Source organism: Coccidioides posadasii, chromosome 2 (genome assembly GCF_018416015.2).
Source record: "Coccidioides posadasii str. Silveira chromosome 2, complete sequence".
Classification (NCBI taxonomy): Eukaryota; Fungi; Ascomycota; class Eurotiomycetes; order Onygenales; family Onygenaceae; genus Coccidioides; species Coccidioides posadasii.
The window spans coordinates 1789188-1812928 of NC_089408.1; the positions used below are offsets into that span (position 1 = coordinate 1789188).

Below are 23741 nucleotides of genomic sequence, written 5' to 3' on the forward strand. Positions count from 1 at the left end.
GAGCTACGACATCAACGCGCCAGGTCCTCCGTACCGATAAGCTCCAATGCAGCGTCTCCATGGAAGATCGGAGCTGATTTCGCCACTCCCACTGATTAGTATATTATACGATTTGATTGGGCGGTTTCCAGGGCCTGAGTGTTCATAAAGAGTTGCTTCAAAAGGGTTTGGATTTCACTGATGCGACGCCATCCGTATTAGTCATCACCAGTTCTGGAGCTCTTCGAATTTAACTCTCGTGCGCTCGCTGCATTTATCTTAGGCTTACGGAGCATTCATATAAGCTGAGTATCCTCGAGAAAATCCAAAGTTGCTCTCGTTATAATATCAGATTTCAGCTCGTGTCATGCCGGCCCTATGGGATCGAAAAGCATCACGCTGTCGTCTCTACCCAGAATATTTTCAGCGGTAGTGGGAATTTTACATATGCGTTCCACAAGTTTGATACCTCCAAATATCACCAACTATCCACAATCTCACCAAGTTCACTGTAGAGATCTCCTATCTACGGGGGATTTTCATATATATCTCCGCTGCTGGCAGGCAGGTGTCTGGGGCTGTCTCGGCTCAGGTTGGGCTTGGCGGCGTTCCGTAAAGGGATTAGCGGCTCCGATGGCGCGCACAGCAGAGCTAAATCTCCACTTGCCATCCAAGCTCCGCGACGGCAGTGCGTCGGTTGCCCCGAGAAACAAAATATAAACACTAAGGATCCCGAGATACGCTGTCAGCCGTGTGCTCCCGCAGACAAAGAGGGAGTGTGTAATTCCTCTGCAATTTACTGCTTATTGTCTATATTTTATTTTCCCTTTTTTTTTTTTCCTACAATTATTCTTTATTGACTTGGGGGTCAATTGGTTTCCTACATTCTTTTACCTTGTCCCACGCGGCGTTGTTGTCTGGGAAGACGAGGCCCGTATATATCTGGGTTCAAGCGTACTCCACTTCCACGGGTTCATCTTCAGAATGCCTGGAACAATTACGGGAATTCCGTCCGTTTCTTTATCCTGTGAGTCGCAGAGCGTGGAAAGCGATGTGGGAGCTGGACGGACCTTTTTCAGCTAACAGTTTGCGAACTCCAGTCGCGAACAACTTCTGGGGGAAAGATGATGCCGGCGTGGGTCCTATGATGGAACGCATGCACAATGCGAAAGCAACATGCGATGAACTCAAGTCGTTCTATAGTAGTATGTCGCCTCCTCTGCGTTCAATTGATATATATGATCTAGCCGCCTGTTGACACTATGGACCATGAAGCTCGCGCCGCCATTGAAGATGAATATGCTCGGAAATTGCTGGCGCTATGCAGGAAGCCATTGGGCTCTTGTGAATCAGGTACCCTCCGTGCTTCGCTCGATACAATGAGAGGAGAGACGGAGGCGATAGCGAAGACCCATAGTACTATTGCATCGCAGATGAAAAGCGAGCTAGAAGAACCTCTTGCTGCGTTTGCAGGGGGGATGAAGGAAAGAAGAAAAATTGTGCAATATGGCATTGAAAAGTTATTGAAGACCAAAATACATCAACTCCATGCGGTCAACAAGGTATGACATCTGTTGAAACTACCTTTCGTTGAGACGAGATGCTGATGAAATTGCAGTCAAGAGATCGATATGAACAAGACTGTCTCCGTATTAAAGGATATTTGGCCCAAGGACATATGGTTATGGGTCAAGAAGAACGGAAAAACAAAGCAAAACTGGAGAAAACCCAGATACAACTAGCCTCAAATAGTAGTGAATATGAGGCCGCCGTGAAGATCCTGGAAGAGACAACGGGCCGCTGGAATAAGGAGTGGAAGGCTGCTTGTGATGTGCGTAACTTCTTTAAATTGATGCAATATAAAACTGACTATTTGAACAGAAATTCCAAGATCTTGAGGAGGAGCGGCTGGATTTTACGAAGAGTAGTCTTTGGACCTATGCAAATATAGCATCTACTGCTTGTGTGAGCGATGATGCGGTACGCTCACCTCCATTACGACGGGTATATGGTGAACTACTAACAACTTTTTAGTCTTGCGAGAAAATACGAGTTTCTTTAGAGAACTGCGAAGTCGAAAAAGATATCAGCATGTTCATTAAGGAGAAAGGTACCGGTCAAGAGATACCTGACCCTCCAAGATACATTAATTTTTGCCGTGGGGATCTAAACGACACAAGCTCGGAGACATCAGAGGAAGACGGTTATTCGGTTGCCCAATTTCAACGCACAATCAATCCTGCTTTTAGAAGCTCTTCTCCACAACCTTCCACCTACGAGTCCCATCATGACCCGGATTCTGACCTTGCAAGGAGAATGGGCCACGGAGACTCTGGAACCCCGTCCAGTCGAGAAACAACAGTGACTCCACAAAAGCCTGTACAGTCCGTTCAACATCAACAATCGATAAACCCACCTCAGCCAGCTGAGCCAGCTCAGCCAGTTCAATCCGTTCAACCAATTCAACCGATTCAACAAGTTCAGCCAGTTCAGCCAGCTCAGCCAGTTCAGCCAGTTCAGCCAGCTCAGCCAGTTCATTCAATGCCGCCAGTGCAACCGTTGCAACCGGTGCACGCAGTTCACTCAGCGCAGCAAGTGCAGCAAACACATCAGGCGCACCGGGGACATCAAGCACAACAAGCACAACAAGCACATCAAGAACACCAAGTACAGCAGACACATCAAGTACGGCAAGGACACCCAGTACAGCAGGCACATCAGGAACACCAAGAACAGCAGGCACGTCAAGTACGGCAAATACAGCGAATACATCAGGCAGAACAGTCACCGCGATCACAGAGGGTGCAGAGAGCACAGCCAATGCAACCAGTCCAGCCAGTAGAACATCCTCCACCCATGGATCTCAGGCGTGGAAATAACCTTCCTCCAAACTACGAACCAAGCCAGCATGGAGATATCCCAACAATCCCCCATAATGAATACCCTACGGATGGCATGACAATGTTCTGTCGAACGGGCCCCCCATCAGAGAGGAGTTCCACTATCAGCGCTAACCGCCCCTCTAGCCGGGATTCGCAGTCACATAGTGATATCTCAAATCCAACTTCTTTCTCGAGCATTGAACCGCCCAGCGGGAAACAATCCCCAACAAAGCCTGTCAATGGTGTTCCAATGCCAGGCATGACAAATGCAAAACAGCAAGTTCAAAAAAAAAGGAGTGCCTTCTTTAGCAATAGTCCGTTCAGGAGAAAAAGCAAACACGAGAAAGAACGCCAGAACTCTCAGCTAGCTGCTCCAACACAGCCAAGTCGCAATACGTGGGCGAGTTCAAGACAAACAAAGGCTGCAAGCCAAATATATCAACGACAGCCAGTTTTGGACCCCGAACCTCGAACCGCAAGCCCAGAACCAGTGGACCCTCGTGCCAATTTCCAACTCAATGTTGGGAATAACGTCTTTGATGTTGCGTCACCAGAGTCTACGGCAAGACGAGGCTCCCAGGCTGCCACAAACAAGGACAGTGGCCTGGACCCCATTGCTCAGGCCCTTGCGGAACTGAAGGGTGTCCGGAAGCAGTCTTCCGTTCGAGTTTCGGCTGACCGATACCATGGAGTATCGTCTCCAGCTGCCGCTGTCACCGAACCCACCCAACCTCCAGCTCCGATACAGGATAGTAGCAAAGCTAGTGCAAAACGCGGCACACCCCCACCAGCTTACAATGCTACAGCACCAGTTAAATGGCTGGATGCACCTCGACCAGCTTTTACGTCGGCCCAGATGCAAAAAACGACCCAGAAGTACGTAGGACAGACACAGAGCTTATTCAGCAGCTCCACCCGGTCACAGCAGAATACAGCCCCTGTTCAAAACACCCAGCAGACTAAACCGGCCTCTCGGGCCGCATCCCCTGCGCCTAGACGAAGTGCCAGCCCTCAGCCAATGGCTAGCACAGAACGCCGTCAATCCCCATACAGCATCAGCAAGCCCACTCCAAGTTCATATCAATCGAGCAGCGTGAACAGCCGATATCGACAGTCACCTAGTACCACTCCCACAAAGCCCGTGGTGGAGCGTGAGTACTCTCCGCAACCGCGCCCACAACGAGCGTCTCCCAGCCCTGCGCCCCGTGCATCACCCAAAATTGCTCCACGTGCTTCTCCATGCGTTGTACATCGTGCTGTCTCTCCTCAGCCGCAATTTACGAGGCCTGAACGCCCTGCTAGCTCGAGTGGTATGGAGCTTCAGCTTTCCACCACTCAAATGGAAATGCATGCCGGAGGTCATATGGGAGGAGAGTATGGAGGGCATTCCCGATCCTACAGCCACATGGAGAACACGCACCGTCCCATGAGCACGTACTACGGTTCAGCGTCCGATGTCGGGTCTAGTGTTCAGCCGTACCGTAGTAGAAGCAGAAGTATAGCAGCACCCGACGGAAGACCGTTAAGTAGAGACGGTCGTCCAGTTTTACATTTTGGTGAGTTCTTCCACTCTCATGATGTTTTTCTTCCTGCTAAACTTCTCTAGCACGAGCGATGTATAGCTATACCGCTGCGATCCCCGAAGAGCTAGGTTTTATGAAGGGTGATATTCTTGCTGTACTCCGCCATCAGGATGATGGTTGGTGGGAGGCGGAAGTTACTGGAAACCCGACTCCTCCTGGACTCGTACCAAGCAATTACTTGCAACGCTGTTAGACGATGTTCATGATGCCGATGATGATTCTCTGCGCTTCGCATGTACAGATATGACTTTCTAGTGGTTATGATTCTTTGGCAAGCCTGGTGTCGTGCTTTGGAATTTTTGAGACTTTCAGCGTTTCTGGATTTGATTTTAGGGGCTACCATTTCGTTTCCATGTCGAGTCAAATTTGCATTCTCTTTTGTCATCTGGTATCTTGTTTCCTTTTTGCCTTCTCACGACCTTCTCTGGTTTCCATACCCGTGCTCTCTTGCTAAACTGTCACTTTCAATTGTTTCCTGCATAAGCTAATTGATATCTACCCCTTCACCATGTGATATTGACCATCAGCCTTTCTTCTGTTTGAAAATGCTTTTTAGCCTTCTTTGTGTTTTGTCTATCAATATTACACAGTGATGTTTAATGAGAAATGGTACATATGGAACTCATTAACTTTTTGAGCCCAATCTGTTCATTTTATAAGCACCAACATGACCTGTCGATTCCCCGGTAGTACGCAACCACCCCCAGCCCAATACAAACAATGTGGAAGAGAAAAGAACTGAATAGCCTAATGCTTTTAAGTAAGTCCTCAATTAGCACTGTTGTTTCCTTGGCAAAGTGTTGCCGGGTCCCGAGGCGAATGAGAAGCTCAGTTTGATAAAGGCAGGCTACCCGGATGGAAATATACAGACCATATAGAGGGCAAAAAGAGCCAGAAATTTATTAGGGCTAGAATAATCATACAGCTTGCTCTAGGGGTGCCTATCAAGACATTTTTAATTTACATTTCACTCCTGACCTTTCGAAAATTCCCTGGTAAGGGGGAAAAGAAACTGCCGCCATAAGGTATATATGTGCAAGTGAGGAAGGCCAAAAAAAAAAAAAGGCTCAAGGAAAAGGTATATATTATACGGGGAAATCCTCCTGGGTAGCTGCAAATACGAAGAGGGGAAAGACTCATTTCATTCAGCGTCAACGAAAGAATTGGCTAGGCGGCCGAAGAAAGGGACTTCGTAGTGGTCGAGAGTGTCAACTGCATCTGTCAGAAACCGATACAGCCGGGATTAAGCGCTGGACTTTTTCTCTTTTCGAGACTTACCGTCACGGTATGCGTGGGCGGCTAGGAACGCGATTAAGCATATGTCAGCGATGAAGAGGAGCCATGAGATTATGCTCGTCCAGGCGAAGAACATGTGGATTATCTGTATCGAGAGTAGTTAGTCGTGATGATCAGGGTCGAAGGGACCGTTCTCCAGTATAGCGTACGAATATCGTGGTAAACAGCATGCCCGACTGCCAGGCATGAAACCTAGAAGAGTATTCTCGTCAGAGTTGTTTGCAATTCGAAGATATTTGTGCAGGTAGTAGCAACACCTGCTTATACGTACCGTACATAATCGCTCTTATGCTCCACCAGCAGCAAAAAAACTCCGCCCGCAGGAGGAAGTAATAGATATGCCAGCATTGCCTCGACGCCCAGCGGGAGTGGGAGGCTTGTTTCAAACGCGCTCACATCCGACCTGCGGCCTTCAACGTACCGCTCACTTCCGAAACCCGTGCTCACATTGTGCTCCAAACTGCTTCTTCCTTGGCCGGCAAAGGCGCTCGGAGAGGGAAGGTTTGACGGAACATTTTGTACTGGGGGTGAAGATCGGGCGGACTTGGTGCGGTTGGCGTCTATGATGGAGGGAGAGAGCGCGCGCTCGACGTCTGGAGATTCATCTTGGTACGGTGCGAAGTTCATGATTTAATCGATATTTTGTGAGTAATTTTCTATTATTTTTCCATGGGTGACGCCAGGCTCTTTAGGCCGATGGTCGCATATGTGTGTATGCGGAGATATCGTCGTCTGTTTTGATGCTGCATCTTGCGGAGTTGTCTCCGCGCGTCAGTACTCACTCTTCTTGGCAGCGCGAAGAAAGCTGACGACAGGATTATCATTCGCAGGGGCTTTGCCGGCTACGTTCTTCAGCGAATATAAGCATTTGTTCTATGAATGTAGAAAATTATCATCATATTGAAGCCATTTCTATTCTATGCCGTTACATATTATGCATTCAACTGGGGGTATCTTAAACATAAATCAATAAAGTATTGCATCGACGAACAGCATCAAGTCCTGCGAAGTCGTCCCCGGCTACTTGTGACGCTCGACCCTCGAGTTGTAGAAGACAATGGTCTTCTTAAGCCAGTCGTCCCTCTAGCCGTAGTAGCTCTAGTTGTACCTCGTAAGGCCGTCTGTGAATTCTGCGTTGTACTTGAAATGGAGGGATTACGTCCAACCACCCGGGCTCTTCCTCTCGATGATGTTCCTCGTAATCCACGAGATGTTGCAGCTGCGGCTTGCGCACTCTTGCGCTCCTCCTCTGCTGCTTTTCGAGCTAGCGCTTCTTTTCGTTGCTGTTGTTCCGATTCCCGTCGTTCTGCCTCTTGCTGCTTTAAGACAGCCTCGTTTTCCATGTCGGCGATATCCTGCGTCGCTCCCTGCCAAGAAGGGTTCAGAATGAGTCTTTGGTTGTGTTCTGTCTGGGAGAGAATCCGTGTCCACGTGTCGAGAAGGGTGGAGGCCGAGCCAACAGTCCGAGAAACATTCTATTACGCAACTGGTGAGCAAGAGTCAGGACATAGCGCGCAAAGGGGGCTAATTACTCCCATGTTGTCTTTGGCGCGGTCTAAGCTCTCGATAGTACCCTCGATTACTTTATTGATATCACGTAGTACATGTAATTCCGCTTGCAGGGCAATTTCTCTCTCCTCAGGCAATGGGACAGACTGTCCAGAGGGATTTTCTGAAGACTTCCCAACGGTGTGCTTTGGTCGTTGTCTCGAGCTCGGGTGCCAGAAGTCCTCCTCCGAGCTTTCCTGAAGGTGTAGATTTTCCAGATCATCGGTAGGAGCTGCCATGGTGATGCCTTCACGCCACAGGATCACCCAAAAAACACACGTTTAGTTATCCGTAACCAGTTCAATGGCCCTAACAGGCTGACTTCGCGGAGAGCGGCTGGGATATGATACTAGTTAGTTAGTACTCGCGTGTGTCCTCCGTACTTCCCTGGACTTTTGCCTGCCGTCGATGTCTCCCGCCGCGCTAATTTGATTTTCTGGCTAAAGCGCGGCTGATCAGGCTTAAGCTTAACCGCATTCGGCCTAGATTGTGGCTGGTAACTTGCTTCTTGGCGCACCCAACCTCCGCGCGTCCAACAAAAGCCGGGACATCGTCGAAGCTGATGACTTCACGCCCAAACTCCCCAAATACACTCCATGCCTGCTGTCGGCACTTGGATCTCAATTCTATGAGCACTCCGTACATATTCCATACAAATAACTTCTGTCTAGCCTACCCACATTCGACGTTTTGGAGAACCTAGCGAAAATATTGATGCAATTGACATCGCTTTGAAACCGACTCCGTGTCTCTGGGTTATTGGTCTGCCGTGGCTGCCACTGCACTCTTTGAACGCGCTTCCCCCAGCATCTCAGGATTTCGGCTTGATTGTGTCGGTTTCGATATTTACGAGAATCCTGGACCATCCTGTATTCGTGTTGCTACCTTGCTGCCTAAATACCCGTCCATTGGCAGCTGAACACCTGTTTACTGGGGCAACCTTATCGTCCGAGTATTTGGAAGACTGTGTGTCTTGCTGTATGGGGTCTGGAAGACCTAGGATAAGAGCTGCACTGCAGCAAAGGATCGCTTAACCGCCTACTGATTTCTCAAGGCACATTCATGGGAGCACTTTATTACATTATTTCCACAAGCCCCAAATCAACGTCTTGCGATCTTCCCTAGCTTTCGTAACTTTTATAGAGTAGTAAGTCCTTCCGCATCGCCAGGCAATGTTATCTTGAGGGTTTAAGCTAACCGGATACTTTTAGCTCGTCAATTCTCAAATATACTCACTGCATATACAAGGAGCCATCGCGGGAAAGTAAAATGGCAACCACTCCCCCCCCTCGAGGAAGACTACGTACTCCTCCTGCTCCCACCCATGAATGCGGATATAATGGGTATTCCCCCTACTCTGGCTCACCACGACGATCAAAGCGCCTAGCAACCCGCAATGATATCCTTCATGTGCGAAATCAAGATGGGGAGTCTCATGTTTCTAGTGATAGACTTCATTCTGGTAAATATAATCTTTCGATGAAAAACATTTCTTGTGAGAGCTTCATTTGCTGACACTATCTCAGATTCCGACGGAAACTCCCATTATCTCTGTCATGACTCTGACGCCGCTTTATCCGCCCCCAACTCAACCAAACAGTCGCCTTCATCCAATTCTGATATACAACACAACTCTCTCTTACCTTACACTAAAAGCAGCGCTAGTCGCGTGACAAAGAAAACACTCCCCTCGCTTCCATCCTCACACAAATCTTCAGATAATACACTCCAGCAGACCACCATGGCTGTAGGGATGCTTCCAACTCCTGCCAAAACTCCTCGAAAGAAAAACATTCCGGATTCTGGAGCTATTGCACGAGACTTATTCACAAATCGTGCTCGAGCCATGGACTTAGAGCGACGTTCCCAGAGGCGCCCTAGAGGCAAAAAGTACAGTGGATTTTCATTGGAGAGTTTTCATTCCAACCCGGAAGAGAATAACGGTTCTGTGGAAATCTATACGGACGTCAGAGACCGTATTCCAACTCTGAATTCCTCAGAGGATAATCCCTTTATTAGCCGTCCAGAAGAAGCTAAAACTCCGAAAGTCGAGGAATCTGATGGCAAAGCGAAGAGAAGAAAGGTCAACGAGGATGACATTGATCGCGATCCCGCAGTGGATGAAATGGTAAACCGTGATGACGGCGTGCTCTGCGTTTTGTAAGTTGCTTGGTTGACCTTCATTTATGAGAATATTGCTTACATGACTATTTCGATAGCCGAGGAAAGAAGATCTTTCGCAAATTCAAGCCTAAAGATATTGACGAGTCTGATGGTGACAACGATCCTGGCCTTTTAGGCTCCATGGATGATATTCCTTCTAGCCGAACCCGCCATTTTACTCGGTCATCTATCAAACCACGAGTTTTGTTCCCAACCGCGGATCAGCTACGCACTCGTGCAGCGAAAGCAAAAGCTGCCAAGGTGAGCGAACACGCGACAAACGGAAAAGAAGAAAAAATGGAAGAACAATTAAATGCATCGAGCCAAAGCGAGGCAACTGACGCGAATAATGATCCTGTTACTCCCCCGTCTAAGATGACGCGTCTTGCCACGCCTTCAACTCCTCTCGCTTCGGGCCGTTCCCTTCGCTCTCATACCAAGAAGTCCGAATCTGAGATTACTCCAGATACTTCTAGCAGTCCGACTGGAAATCGGTTTAGCCCTTTTGATCGTTGGACACGTATCAAAGCTCGGTCTTCTCCATCCGGTAAAGGAAAGAAGCGAAGCTCCAGCTCTCTCGGACACGATACTCCCCACCAATCCAAGAAAGTTCATCAGTCTAAGTGAGAACAAATTTACAACATTTACCATAGGTCACAAAAACGTGGCGCAACTTCTTTGGAGTGGGAATATTCCATCCTTCTTGATTCTTTTCTCTCGAGTTCCTTCTGAAAACCAGATTCGATGATCTTTCAATGTTTTATTTCTCCTCTTTGTTTTCCATGATACGATGACGATGACCTGTGCTTTTTCCTTTACTCTCTTCCATTTTCTTTTAAGGACCTTTGTCATTTTCTGATGTTTCCTGGTCCTTGGCATTTAATTTCCCCCCCCCCCCCCCCCCCCCCCCCTTCTTAAAAAAAAAAAAAAAAGAAAAAAAAAGGAAAAAAGAAAAGAAAAGGAAAAAGGGTGCATACAGTGATCATGATGTTATTTCCTGTGCTCTTTTTGAGATGGACCTTTGTGGTTGGGGTTTACAAGGGTATGTATTCCTGCTGATGATCACAGGCTGGCTCTTCTTTTCTTTTCATACCTAGTTTCAATCAATGATCCATCGGTGGTTCTGGAACAACAGGCGGGTTGGGTGGACTTTGGTCGGTGGTTTTTTTTTCTTTATTAAACCCATCTGTATGTGTCTTTTGTCTTTTCTGGTGCAGTGCGGTTTGAATTTACAATCCTGGGTTAGCTAGGATAAGAGATACTAGGTCTAGGTCAGGTAATAAGGCTTCATTAACTACTCATTCATGTTTTGTGTGCATTAGATGCGCATCCAGTGGCTCAAATGTGTTCAACGTTGGACTATCCAAATCCTAAGGATCAACTTAACAAGAATGAAGGCTCAATTCAAAGACTTATTAGTTTTTAACCTCTCTGAGTGTCTGATCAATGCATCATCACAATCATTTAACAAAAAGAGAACTGCCATCAATGTCTGAATATGCACCAAGTCCCCGTTGGCCCGCCGGCCAATTGCCGCGTCAATGCTAGCCCACCCGCGTAAAGCAATTGAAAGGCTAAAAAGTCGCACATATGTATATACAGGAAGAAATAAAAGGACACTATTCTGCTACAATGTCTAGGTCATCGTCTGAATAGGTGCCCGGATTTGTTCCCAAACTCTCTCTGCCAGCTTCGCGAATCCCCTTTGCAGTAATAAACCTTGTCTTCTTTACAGGCGACGACCTCCCATTGTTATTTCCGGCACCATGACTAGTTTCAAAATCTCGTTTTCTGATCCGACCTAGCTTGATATTGCCGGCGTGTCTAGCCAGTTTATCAAGTCCGAGTGCTGCGCGGGCGGATTGAGAATCATCGTTTTTGGCAGTTTGGGAAGACGAAGACGCGGCTGGTGGTCGAGGAGTGTTATTATTATGCTGAGCACGAAGGTATTCCGAGCCTACACTTTTCAACTCTCCGAGTCGCTTTGCTATATTGCGTTCTCTTTCCTCGTCTGCAATCCGTCTTCGAAACCTGTCACTCTGATTTTCACCACGGCGATGGAAAAGGTGACCACCAGCAGCGAATGGGTTATCAGCATCTATTAAACCAGCGGCTGAACGATGGCCAAAGGGATCTCCACCCGGATCTCCTGAGATTGAAGGCGTAATGTAGTATGTCGATCCGGTTGACCGATCATACATAGCTCCCTCGTTCCTGAGACCGTTCTCTTGTCCGCCACGACCGCGACCTCCCCGGTTCCCAAACCGGCCTCCTCGAGGACCCTGACCAAAACTAGGACCGCTATTAACTTCCATCCTTTTTGCGGTTGTCTTTCGTAGCTGGATATCTACATGGAAATCGCAGAATTCAGTCTTACGACCGTCAACCCAGGCATCGCAGACTTTTCCGTCTTTCCTTACAGCTTTGCAGAAGCTGATATCCTGGGCAGTTCCAATTTCCAGGATCGTATCTTCTGAGGAAGATATGGTGAGACTGAAGGCATTTGTGTGGATCTTGTTAGGAGGTGGAGGCATAAGAGATGGATTCAATATTGCAACAAGAGTCCCTGGAGCCATTTTGTAATATTTGGGGAACGCCGTGGAAAATAGAAAGAGATCAATACTCCACTTCAAATCGGTTAACGTGAGAACCATGTATTTACTCGAATTGTTAAGACCGTCGTCGTAAGGATCTTTCTCCTTGCCTGATCCTGATTTCTTTTCCTTGTGTTCCCTTGGAGTAGACTTGGAAGCCACTATGCCAAACACCACATAGTCGCCATCCGTGTCAGGTAGTTCAAATTCGGGACCTTTAACGGTCCTGAGCAAATCAGGGACGCGTAGTCTCTTCATAGTCTCTGTTTTTCGGGAGACGTACGAGTGTGGTAAGATGCGATTGGAAAGGTGAAGACCAGAGAAGGGCTCGAACTTGGAAGGGTCAGGGGTTCTCTGATCATAATCTGCGTGTTCTTCTTTAGTTTGAGGAACAGAGTTGCTTTGCCCCAAAGTATTCGTATCCCTTGATGAAGATCTATCAGAACTTGTAGAAACTGTCCCGCCTCGACGTAGCGGGGATCGTGGGCGGTTGTAGGCTTGCATGATGTCAGCCCGACTGAACTTGTGATTTTCCATTTCCGTAGTTTGAGGGACGTTCGCTTGGCTTGCCGCCTTCTCAGCAGCCGCCTTGAACCCTTCCAATTCCTTCTTATCCACCGTGAAGCCAGTGCTCCGACTTCGTGCCACGCGTTGAGCTTTCTCCCATTTGGCTTTGTCGAGTGACTTGGTCTCACGAAGTCTTTCGCTGAAACTTTTAATCTTTGGAGAGTCACACGCCGGAAAGCTCTGCGATACCATCGTAGGACCCGCTCGAGAAGACGAACTCGGTCGGGTGACACTAAAAGAGCTTCCCGGTCTGGCAGAATCCCTGGATACTGGTGGCCGCCTCAGAGACACCTCGCTCCCCTTTAAGCCCTTATCAATGCCCAGGACAACTCGTCTTGGGGATATTGGATCTCTTGAAATGGCCGACTTTCTTATTGGCGACAGAGGTACTTGAACATCATTTGCATTGTTCGGATCTTCTGCCCTCCTTGTTCTCTCCCCGAGAAACGGCCCTCCAACACTCGACTCGTAGGGTCCTCCGCGACCACCGTCACCGTCCACGTCGGCGCGCGTAAGCTTCGATGTTGTCCCATTCTGCTGTTTTAACCTTTTTAATTTCAGTCTGGCCTCAATTGCTGCAAGCTTCAGCTGTAATGTCTCCTCATCATCGTCGTCATCAACAGCATACTCAGTATGCTCGTCCAACAGTTCGCTGGCTTTGCTTTTGTAAGGACTTGCTAGGTTCGCACGAGCAAGGTGTTTTCGTCTCTGTATTTCTTCAAACTTTCGACGTCCGCCGGGCGAGCTCACGAGAGCATCATGGGGAGATTTGGGAGGCCATGGTATCTCGGCCACTGGCTCTGGATGTCAGCGGGGTCAAACGAGGGGTAGATAGCAAAGAGCATACTTGTGGGCATGTTTGCTATGAAGTAAAGGCTTTTATGGCCCAGTGATTTTCATGGCGACCAAGATAAATGTCATATCCACAAATACCGTGTTATATCCGAGTTGATTAGTGTGACCAGCTTTAGCTGTGCCTATGAGGATGTTTCCTGACGCGCTGCAATCCTCAAACCAAACAGGCATAGGATCTGAGAACAGATTTGATTCTTCGGTCAGCGCGCTCTCCTTTCTTAAGAGAATGGCATTACTTGTAAGAGGCTGCTGCTCGTATCCGATGGGAGTCCAGGTTCCCCTGCATCTTGGTTGAATTGAGGTTGATGAAACGCGACCAAGCGCGTGCATTTCGCGTCTCCGGACCACACGATCTGCGATCCTCGAAGTCTGTCTTCCCAAACAAACAAGGAAATCGACGCCCAATCGAACTCTACTTTCAGGCTTGAATTTTTGAAGTTGAATGCGGAGTATTGAGTAATTCAATAAATGCATTGTACCTAATCATGAGAACCCGATCCTCGGCGCCAGCGCCCACACAAATTATCAGCGTCTCAGCAGCACATTCGACGACTGCTCAACCCCAAAAGCAACCAAAAACCCTTGTCCTTCCCACCGGTGCATGCGAAGACGCCCGGTTTGTGCTTCTTGAAGATCCGAGAACAGGCGCTAAAAGTCGCTACTACTTCTGTCCGAAACTTGGCCTCTTTGAATTTACTTTGATCGCACCACCAGCATCAACTCCTAGAAGCATTCTGTTCGTTCAACACCCGCCAGGGGCAGAAACGGAGACCAATGGCAGCTCAGAGGGGATAAAGCCATCTAGGCAGCCCCAGAATGAGTTGCAAAGCGCCGAAAAATGTTCAGCTACACAAGAAAATGGATTTACATCCAGAGTAGCAGAGCTCCTCGTTGCTACACCCATAGACGTAATGTTCTTCCTTCTGCCTATCCTCGCTCCATCGCCGAATTCGAAGTCGTCGCGGCGATTTTTCCAGCCTCTAGACGATGTGCTTGATGCCCGAGAAGACTTGTCAAAACACCTTCGAAATATCTTGCTGGACAAGAGATTTAGACCACAAGTTGAACATAGAATGAGCGCGATATGTGATATGGTTGAGGCAGGAGAACCAATGTTCCGAATTAGCGAAGACAAGTTGGTCACAGAACTGTTGTCCAAGGCGGAAAGAATAGCAAGAAGTGGACTGCCACCTAGCATGGAGGAGCGATTCGTTCGGCGGGCCTTGGAGCTCCCAATTTTGAGTATCAGCAAAGAGAGGACTTCAGTGACCACTGCAGCTGAAGAGGTAACTGAAAGCAAAGAGAATTCATCACAAAACGGCATGGAGTCCCAAGTGTCAGTGAACACTACTGCATCGTCAACGACGGCGACTACAGATGTAGTGTCGTCCGCTTCAATATCAAGTACATCGACACCACCTACAGAATTGAGCCAAACACCTCTCCAAAACGACAATGCATCCCCTAGCACCGACTTAATCCAACTCCTTCGCATTCGTACAGCACTGCAATACATCCAATCATCTTATCTACCTCCCCATCTCTCCGCCAAAGTCGACGAAATACTCGCCTCTCCATCCAGCCCTAAAGACTTCACCACCCTTACAGAACACCTAAAATATATTGCGAAAGTCCGCGCAGAGGAAGCAGCGTCACGCTCTCTGTACGACAACGTAAGTCGCAAACGTGGCCTGAACGACGAGGAGGCAGAAGCTGCGGCGGAAAAGAGACGGAAGCAAGACGAAGAAGAGAAGAAGAAGAAAGCCAAAGAGTCACGAGGAGTGCGGGAGTTGAAAAAAGTGAATACATCCGGGATGAAGAAATTGAGTGCTTTTTTTGGAAAGAAATCTTGATCGGCAAGTTTGCGTCGACGCCCGGCTTTGGGGGATGCGTTCGGTGCTATTTAGATGGGCTATACTCCGCATAGCATGTTGGCTATATATAACCTCTGCGATGGATTCTTCCCAAGAGACTGAAAGAAAATTGATTTTTTTGAGGTCAGATGAGGGTGAGGGTAGCGACTGTTGGAATGTTTTATTCCATCTGGCTACTTCCAGGCAGGCGGCTTCAAGGGACAACAGGTAGTCCGTGCCCTCCCGCAAAGAAAAACCCTGTTTCACACTGATATCCTTGTCTGGACAGATTCCCCAGGTCGTAATTTTTATCTATTAGTATCAGTGTCTGTGGCCTTCATGCTTCGGAGTGTGTGATTCCTCAATTCAGTATGGAACATATCTCCTTCGTGGCAGCATCTCCTCTCCACAAGCACCTTAATCTGGTTATTGAAATGCTTCATTAATACAGAGGACAGTCTGGCTTAGCTTTGCTGTCAACTTTCTTCGTATGGCAAGAAAACTGCCTTCAGAAAAGCAAGGCACCGAGCGGCAAGCTGATAATATGTACGGATTCTTCAGGTTGGGTTGCTGGTGGAGCCTCCTGGAGATCATTGCACTAAAGGCGGGAGTGGCTTGAACCTTAGATAAGTCTTTTGGCACGCAGTATGCACTCCGTAATTTAGCTCGCGTGTCAAGTTTGTTAATACCCAGAAAGCCTTCCAAAAAAGCTCAATACTGTGATTATTATATATTCCAATTTGTAGAACAGTTAGCTATTATCCTCGCAATATGTGTTATACCCCGTTTTCATACTCTACATCTGTAATCGCAGCGCCGGAAATGCTATGGAGAACGTTAGTGCCAGCGGGAAATGTTCATGACGGGAATTCACATACACAAACGACCCATTAGAAGGTTTGCTAATCACCATAGCATGCTTCAATTCTTCCTCGTTTAGCTCGGGGAATCGCTTACTGTAATACTCTCTCTTTAAAGCTGATGTGACAGCTTCGACCTTGGATTGAGGGATCATGTGAACAGTACATCCGCCCCAGCCAGCACCTGTCAAGCGGCTACCAAAGGAACCGGCTTGGAGGGCAATTTCGCATATTGAATTGACCTCAGGACATGAGCAGTCGTAAAGCGTGCGACATGATTCCTGTGACTCATTCATGAGTTGGCCCAGATACCTAACTCCGTGCTCATCGAGGTGATTAGATCTAGAAAGACAGGCTTTGAAGTCGAGGACTCTTCGTGCCTCTTTGAAGCAGTGGAGGGCACGTTGGCGTAGGAGAAATCGATCTGCTTGGACAGGGAAAGCGGATAGAAACTTGGATTCGAGCTCCGGGACGGTAAGTCCTAGAATTTTAGCAATTTCTTCCCGGGTATAACCCTGCTCTTGGGTCAGGAGTTCGGTTACTCCTAGAATAATAGAGTCTAGTTGGTACTCAAGAGGGTCCTCCAAACGGCCCTCCTTTTGCATTAGTTCGTGATGATAGGTGCGAAAGCTGTAACCTAGAGAGCTGGAATCCTTTGGCAATTCGATGCCGTGTAATTTTGCCAGAACCAATGCGCCAAGAGTACATTCAGCCACTCTCAAATTGTAGTGCTTTGGAGCAGTTTCTGCTTTGTTGGATGTGATGAAAGTCTGGGCTACCAGAAACGTGAGTTCGGGTTCTGTTTTGGGAATCGGCACATATTGTGTGTGAAATCTAGGGAAGAATCGAACATATAGAAGGTAGCCATGGCGTGAGAAAATAGATGCCGCCTGGTCCATTCTACAGGAGCTTGGTTAAGTATAATGCGCTAGCCTTGAATCGCCATTCTGTACCACTTACCCTCCTGAGTAAACTCCGACGAAACGTTCGGAGACTAGAGAAATATCCAATAACTCTTGCTTTGAAATATCGCAGCCGTGAGCTTTAACGACGGCCAGGGCACTGGCACAGACGAATGCTGCGCTGCTTGAGAGGCCGCCGCCTGGTGGAACATTTCCATCGACCAGAGCCTTTATGCTTGAAGGAACGAAACTGCTGCGGTTTGATTTTTTGCGGAGAAACTTGATGGCTACCAGCAATCCCGCTTTAAAATAATTTGCCCAGTCGTTCTTGCTGGCGTCGATTTCGACGTCGCGGTCGTGGGGTATTTGAAACTCTGTAGCGGGAAATTTAGCGTCATAGACGTTTGAGAGTTGCACAAAGCCATCCTGGCCGTTTGTCTGAACAGCTTTTATGGCGATGAGGACGTCAACGCGTAGGGCGGTTGGGAGGACATCATAGAGCGAATAATCGATATGTTCGCCGATAATGTTCACCCTGCCTGGGCTTCTTGCAACAAAATCAGGCGACTGGGCATAGAGGTGCCTGAAAGCCTTGATCAGGCTAATCCACCTGGCTTGTTGATCTGGAGCGACCTTGCGGTCCCCAGCAACGTCTGAAGGATAGATATCAGCGATAGACTGCGTGTGGGGAACTAGCTCTGCCATGATGCCTGTCGGGATGGTGGAACACGGGCAAGGGACGCGGAAGGGAAAAGAGTTGCGCGAATGAAGAGGCCCGCCCCGCGAATGACAATGCCTAGTTACTGGTTACTAATCCATGAAGCGCCCCACTTCCCGAACCGGAGAAAGGCCGTCTCCAAGCGTCCGGGAGAGACGGAGCTAATGAGTTATGTTACAGCGCGCCCAAACAAATACTAACTAACTAATATAAAAAGTGAGACGCCCTGCCCCAGGAAAATGAACGTCCGGAAGATGCCCATTTTGGAGGGCGACTGTTCTACTGAGCGACGCTCGGGATGGCGGTGTTTTCCCCCAACCCCAACTCCAACAGCATGCCTTCAGAAAGCACAGAATAACTGGAGGATTTTTGCACTTATTGAACGCTTCACTAACACCGGACTCGCAGGGGCGCCCAGCTTGTCCCAGTGCAGCTCTTCCGCTTTCGGCCCATGGAAGCACAAGTCGATGGCTTCTAGCCGACGGGAGGCTGCAGATAAACATGATCTCTGGCGGACTACACCCATGGAAACCTGGCGGAAGGTGCGCCAGCTTGTTCAAACTTGGGCAGCATTTACAGTGCCCAGGGTTCCTTGAGCCAAACCTGGCCTTTGGGGGGTGGGAAGAGCCCGAAGGGGGTCGAGTTACATAATCCGGGGTGACACTCAAGCGAATCGATATTCCGTCTTGCGGCGCTGGACTTGGAAGACCAGGCGGACGAGCAAACAGGACAAAAGACGTTCACGTGATTGCCGGCCTGCCGCAGCGGGCGTAAAGTTGAGTCATCACGCGCTGTGGATGGCAGCTGGTTGTGGCGCTACACACGGGCCTACCTAGTCCTTACCCAAGATGGACTAGCGAGTTGCGAACTGACCAATGGACTGCCGAGGAATTCCCGACAATCGGAGCGTGTCTCCCCCATGGCTCACGCCGATGTTCGGGCCACTGTGCATTGGCTTATTTTTTTGCTGGATTGTTAACTTTCGGCTGGGGAATCAATTCTTCGCAAACCGCCCTCTTGGTGCAAGAGTCATACATCCGGCTGGCTCTTCCTTGACGTTAAAATTGCCTTTCTCCCCCCCAGTTTCTTCTTCAATTCCTGTTTCCTTTCCCCTTACGTTCTTTTAATCGAGACTCTGGTGCTCTAAAATCCATAAAGATGCTGTCCGCGAGACCATCAAGGAGCGCCCTGTGCGCCATCCAGTTGAAACCATCACGCCTCGCTCCCAGACAATTCTCAACCACACAAATTGTAGCTGCAGTCTCCCCGCACCGTCGATCCGCGCAGAAGATATCAGCTGGTGAGGCCACAAAACGCGGACAGAGCACTGCAACTGCAACTGTAACGTACGAACCATCTTCCTTTTCTTTCTTTTAAGCTACCTCTGCATGGTCCTGGAGGGAATGTCGACGTCCTAATGCCTCAATTCTTTACCACAGACAAACAAGGCCGATTCCGAGTCCTGCTTTTAATCAGGAACCTCAACAATATGCATCGCCGCTGCAGAGCAGGCAATACCCAGGCTTGGATGACTCGTACGTTGGCCCTGGCTTTCCTTTCCTTACGGCCTTGTAGAGTCGGTTGCTCATGTTATCTCTCTTAGCTTTGTCGGACTGAGTGGGGGCGAGATCTTCCACGAAATGATGCTAAGGCTCGACGTGAAGCACGTCTGTGAGTTATTCCATCCCGTGGCTGTGAGATCGGCTTCTGACTTGGAGTAGTTGGTTACCCTGGTGGCGCTATTTTGCCTGTCTTTGATGCCATTTACAACTCGAAACACTTCGATTTCGTCCTCCCCCGACACGAACAAGGCGCTGGTCATATGGCACAAGGCTATGCAAGAGCATCTGGCAAACCTGGAGTGGTGCTGGTCACCTCTGGACCTGGAGCGACCAACGTCATAACTCCAATGCAGGACGCCCTCTCTGACGGTACGCCGATGGTCGTTTTCTGTGGCCAGGTCCCCACAACGGCTATTGGCACCGATGCTTTCCAGGAAGCCGACGTTATTGGGATCTCCAGAGCCTGCACTAAGTGGAACGTCATGGTCAAGAATGTCGCCGAACTCCCAAGACGCATCAAGGAAGCCTTTGAAATTGCTACTAGTGGCCGCCCCGGCCCCGTTTTGGTTGATTTGCCCAAGGATGTTACAGCCGGAATTTTGAGAAAACCTATCCCCATGACCTCCACCCTTCCTTCACATCCAAGTGCAGCCACCCTCGCTGCCCGTGAGCTTAGCAGGAAACAACTTGAGGCCACCGTCAAGCGTGTAGCCAATCTAGTCAACGTTGCCAAGAAGCCCATCCTGTACGTTGGCCAGGGTCTCCTTGCCCGCCCAGAGGGACCCGCCCTCCTCAAAGAGCTGGCCGATAAGGCCTGTATCCCGGTCACCACCACATTGCAGGGTCTTGGTGGTTTCGATGAACTCGACTCCAAATCGCTCCATATGCTTGGCATGCACGGATCAGCTTATGCCAACATGGCGATGCAAGAGGCAGATCTGATCATTGCGCTGGGTGCTCGATTTGACGACCGTGTCACTGGTAACATTGCCAAGTTTGCTCCTCAGGCCAAGGCCGCCGCCCAACAAGGCCGTGGAGGCATTATTCATTTCGAGGTCATGCCCAAGAACATTAACAAAGTTGTCGAGGCTACAGAGGCTGTTGAGGGTGACTGCGCCGATAACCTTGCACTACTCATTCCCCAGATCAAAGCGGTAGCGGAGCGACCAGAGTGGTTTTCTCAGATTAATGACTGGAAAGCCCGATTCCCCTTGTCTTCATATGAGAGACAAACCCCAGACGGACTTATCAAACCCCAGTACGTCATTGAAAAGTTGAGCGATCTCACAGCTCACATGAAGGATCGTACTATTATCACGACCGGTGTCGGTCAGCATCAAATGTGGGCTGCGCAACACTTCCGATGGAGACACCCTCGTACGATGATTACTTCTGGCGGCCTTGGCACTATGGGTTACGGCTTGCCGTCCGCTATTGGCGCGAAGGTGGCGCGGCCTGACTGCTTGGTTGTTGATATCGATGGCGATGCTTCATTTAATATGACCCTCACTGAATTGTCTACCGCTGCCCAATTTAACATTGGCATCAAGGCACTCATTTTGAACAACGAAGAGCAGGGAATGGTCACACAATGGCAGAGTCTGTTCTACGAGGACCGCTTTGCCCATACCCACCAGAAAAACCCCGATTTCGTTAAGTTGGCGGAGGCTATGGGAGTGCAGGCACAGAGGTGCGCAAAACCGGAAGACATCGAATCAAGCCTGAAATGGCTGCTTGAGACCGATGGTCCTGCTCTCCTTGAAGTTATCACCGATAAAAAGGTTCCCGTCCTTCCCATGGTGCCCGCTGGAAAGGCTTTGCATGAGTTCCTAGTGTACGATGAAGGTAAGAGGCCCTACACCTTCGGTCGCCTGTATAAACTGATCACTGACATTGCCTTCCTTGTAGCCAAAGAAAAAGAGAGAAGAGCCTTGATGAAGAAACGATCTGGACATTAAATTTTAATTTGCGAGCCTGGCTAGCGCCGGTTTTTTTTATTTCTTTGCTCTAAACTTTTGCCCCATTTTGATATCCATGGCGTTGATATTTCATTCTGATGTCTTGATTGTATGGCTCGGTGCAATTTTCTCTTCTTTTACCTTCTTCTCTTTTTTGTTCAAGGTTCTAAAAAAATGGGTTTGAATTAAGTTCATCAATGGATGTCCGCGTGCCCATTGCACAGCGCGAATGGAGTAGTCAGGTGGCTTTAATTCTTTGGGTTGCATGTCTGTAAATATGACATTTTGACAAGTTCATCCTTTTAGCATCGGAAGTCCCGAATTTAGTATTATCTTCTCGGATGGCAACAAAATTCCCTTAAAAGTGCTTACAATCAGTCTATTTCATCCAGCCTCGGCCTAGATCGCAAGCTCCGGCTCGGAGAGCAGTACATCACGTGACCCAATGTCGCCTCTGACGTCCGCTGCCGCCGGCAGCTTATCAGGCCATACACCATTACACCAGGGCATCGAACCCAGCTCTTGAATCCCCTCCATCGCGACTCCACAAACCGGGTCTTCTTGAAAAAATGACATTTACCACGTAACGATTGTTATCCTTCCTTTTTTAGCTGGAATACTTAATATAACTGAATAATTTATACTACCAAGGAACCCGCTATGGCCTCGTTCCCTCCCCAGTCAGCGTCGTCCAGCCGGGCACGACAGTCATCGTCACAGGAATCACCCAACGAGGAGGAAGAAGAGCTCCTGGACCTATCTCCTTACGCAGAAGCGCGCGGTGCACGAAAACCTGAGCGCAGCCCTGAACCGCCCTTGCGACAAAGCCCTACCGCAGCCTCTCTCGCAGACGCCCAAAAGGAGATCACCGCCAATAATACACAGGAAAGAGAAAAGCAAGTGGATCAGGAGCTCTTAGAGTGTAAGCGCAAGGAAACTACGGAAGCCGAAGAGAGCAACATCTCCGCGTCTGTGACTAATCCTCCCCACGATGAAGAGCCTAAGAAGTGCTGGATCTGCTACACCGATGAGACGGAGGATTCGCCGCTGAATGCGGAGTGGCGCTCGCCGTGTCCGTGTGCGCTGTACGCGCATGAGGCGTGTTTACTCGATTGGTTGGCTGATTTGGAGAATCCGAAATCAAGACGGTATAGTGGTCGGGCGGCGAAGATGCATTGTCCACAGTGTAAATCGGAGATCGTGATAGCTCGACCGAGGAGTTTGGTGGTTGACTTTATGCGCAAAGCGGAAAAAATTGCCGGACGTTTGGTGCTGCCTGGGTTATTATTCACAATGGCGGGTACAATTTGGGCCGGGTGTTGTGCGCATGGAGTTTATTCGATGTATCTGATTTTTGGGCCGGAGGAGGCGAAGCGGATATTGGATTCTGGGGCACGCCAGTCGTGGAATCCGAGACTGAATTTGGGGCTGCCGGTGATTCCGTTGACGTTGATCTTTTCGCGGACGAGATATGCGGAGAGCTTGTTGCCGGCCATACCGGTAATATTCTTTGCCACACATCGCCCAGGTGAAGGACAACTGGATTTAGATATGTGGCCGCCTAGTGCATCGGTAACGTTTGCTGCACTGCCCTATGCAAAGTCCTTTTATGGTCTGCTCTATGAAAAGCTGTTTGGAAGATTGGAGAGGAAGTGGATAGCAGAGGTTCAACCACGGGCTGGAGAGGCTGAAGAAGCCGAAGAAATTGGCCATGATGAGAACCACAATGGGCATATCCATCACCGTGAACAGATCCCTGATAATGAGGGGGAAATTTTAATGGAGATTGGTCTGGAATTGGAGTTGGGCATGGGGGATGATGATCACCCTCCTCTTGCTGTACAAGCTGTCGCTCAAGGTGGGGACAACCAACAAGCTGCAGGGCAAGAAGAAGCAGAAAATCAGCAAGGAGCGGCCGCAAATCCGATTCTCGGAAGACGCCAGAACGAGATTATCCACGATACAAGTAATATTGCCGACACTGTTCTTGGGGCGCTTCTGTTCCCCGCTATATCTGCTGGAATGGGCGGACTATTAAAGGTTACCCTGCCCAAGTCATGGACAACGGCACCCGTGGATAAAAGCAGGGCGGGATTCCTTCAGACAAGGTGGGGAAGAAGCATTGTCGGCGGTTGTCTCTTCGTTCTCCTTAAAGATGCTTTGGTGCTCTACTGCCGGTGGAAATTGGCACAATCACATCGTAAGAGGAGAGTATTGAATTATGATCGAACTAAAAAGCGGGTCGTTGGCCCGTGAGCTGGAACGTTCGATATCCAGGTATGGAACCGTTCGGCCTTACCTCCGCGTCTCCTGCACGTATGACTCTGAGTGCTGCCATTGACAGGCTATGTGCTCAGCGAGCTCCCTTTCCACTACTAGGTATTATCCGCATCTTGAGCATGGATAGCATTATTATTCGTG

At 49.0% G+C, this 23741-nt stretch overlaps 9 protein-coding genes across 9 annotated transcripts; 5 read left to right on the top strand and 4 right to left on the bottom strand.

Annotated features, from left to right (window-relative positions):
• The first annotated feature begins 882 nt into the window (after positions 1 to 882).
• On the top strand, positions 883 to 4963 carry D8B26_003103 (uncharacterized protein). Its single transcript, XM_003068612.2, has 7 exons — positions 883 to 1006; positions 1080 to 1184; positions 1255 to 1541; positions 1598 to 1810; positions 1861 to 1959; positions 2014 to 4417; positions 4468 to 4963. Exons 1-7 carry the CDS (start codon positions 964 to 966, stop codon positions 4635 to 4637), a joined length of 3321 nt encoding a protein of 1106 aa, XP_003068658.2. The 5' UTR covers positions 883 to 963; the 3' UTR covers positions 4638 to 4963.
• Positions 4964 to 5324: 361 nt separating this feature from the next.
• On the bottom strand, positions 5325 to 6424 carry D8B26_003104 (uncharacterized protein). Its single transcript, XM_066124043.1, has 4 exons — positions 6012 to 6424; positions 5890 to 5932; positions 5723 to 5825; positions 5325 to 5656 (listed from the first exon to the last, which is right to left on the bottom strand). Exons 1-4 carry the CDS (start codon positions 6365 to 6367, stop codon positions 5586 to 5588), a joined length of 573 nt encoding a protein of 190 aa, XP_065980118.1. The 5' UTR covers positions 6368 to 6424; the 3' UTR covers positions 5325 to 5585.
• Positions 6425 to 6645: 221 nt separating this feature from the next.
• D8B26_003105 (uncharacterized protein) lies at positions 6646 to 7661 on the bottom strand. The gene is made up of 2 exons (XM_003068610.2): positions 7273 to 7661; positions 6646 to 7215 (listed from the first exon to the last, which is right to left on the bottom strand). The coding sequence occupies exons 1-2, from the start codon at positions 7525 to 7527 to the stop codon at positions 6736 to 6738; spliced, it is 735 nt and encodes a 244-aa protein (XP_003068656.1). The 5' UTR covers positions 7528 to 7661; the 3' UTR covers positions 6646 to 6735.
• Positions 7662 to 8221: 560 nt separating this feature from the next.
• On the top strand, positions 8222 to 10790 carry D8B26_003106 (uncharacterized protein). Its single transcript, XM_003068609.2, has 4 exons — positions 8222 to 8435; positions 8500 to 8750; positions 8815 to 9448; positions 9508 to 10790. The coding sequence occupies exons 2-4, from the start codon at positions 8558 to 8560 to the stop codon at positions 10076 to 10078; spliced, it is 1398 nt and encodes a 465-aa protein (XP_003068655.1). The 5' UTR covers positions 8222 to 8435; positions 8500 to 8557; the 3' UTR covers positions 10079 to 10790.
• Positions 10791 to 11070: 280 nt separating this feature from the next.
• Positions 11071 to 13469, bottom strand: D8B26_003107 (uncharacterized protein; the record flags this gene model as incomplete). The annotated part of the gene is made up of 2 exons (XM_003068608.2): positions 11071 to 13406; positions 13460 to 13469. 2 exons carry the CDS (start codon positions 13467 to 13469, stop codon positions 11071 to 11073), a joined length of 2346 nt encoding a protein of 781 aa, XP_003068654.2.
• A 483-nt stretch (positions 13470 to 13952) lies between these two features.
• Positions 13953 to 15320, top strand: D8B26_003108 (uncharacterized protein; the record flags this gene model as incomplete). The annotated part of the gene is made up of 1 exon (XM_003068607.2): positions 13953 to 15320. The coding sequence occupies one exon, from the start codon at positions 13953 to 13955 to the stop codon at positions 15318 to 15320; it is 1368 nt and encodes a 455-aa protein (XP_003068653.1).
• A 563-nt stretch (positions 15321 to 15883) lies between these two features.
• Positions 15884 to 17818, bottom strand: GAL1 (galactokinase). The gene is made up of 3 exons (XM_003068606.2): positions 17141 to 17818; positions 16199 to 17080; positions 15884 to 16145 (listed from the first exon to the last, which is right to left on the bottom strand). Exons 1-3 carry the CDS (start codon positions 17785 to 17787, stop codon positions 16097 to 16099), a joined length of 1578 nt encoding a protein of 525 aa, XP_003068652.2. The 5' UTR covers positions 17788 to 17818; the 3' UTR covers positions 15884 to 16096.
• A 1078-nt stretch (positions 17819 to 18896) lies between these two features.
• ILV2 (Acetolactate synthase, mitochondrial) lies at positions 18897 to 21667 on the top strand. Its single transcript, XM_003068605.2, has 5 exons — positions 18897 to 19146; positions 19240 to 19335; positions 19404 to 19471; positions 19522 to 21207; positions 21271 to 21667. The coding sequence occupies exons 1-5, from the start codon at positions 18959 to 18961 to the stop codon at positions 21318 to 21320; spliced, it is 2088 nt and encodes a 695-aa protein (XP_003068651.1). The 5' UTR covers positions 18897 to 18958; the 3' UTR covers positions 21321 to 21667.
• Positions 21668 to 21980: 313 nt separating this feature from the next.
• D8B26_003111 (uncharacterized protein) lies at positions 21981 to 23665 on the top strand (the record flags this gene model as incomplete). Its single annotated transcript, XM_003068604.2, has 1 exon — positions 21981 to 23665. One exon carries the CDS (start codon positions 21981 to 21983, stop codon positions 23574 to 23576), a length of 1596 nt encoding a protein of 531 aa, XP_003068650.2. The 3' UTR covers positions 23577 to 23665.
• Positions 23666 to 23741: the final 76 nt, after the last annotated feature.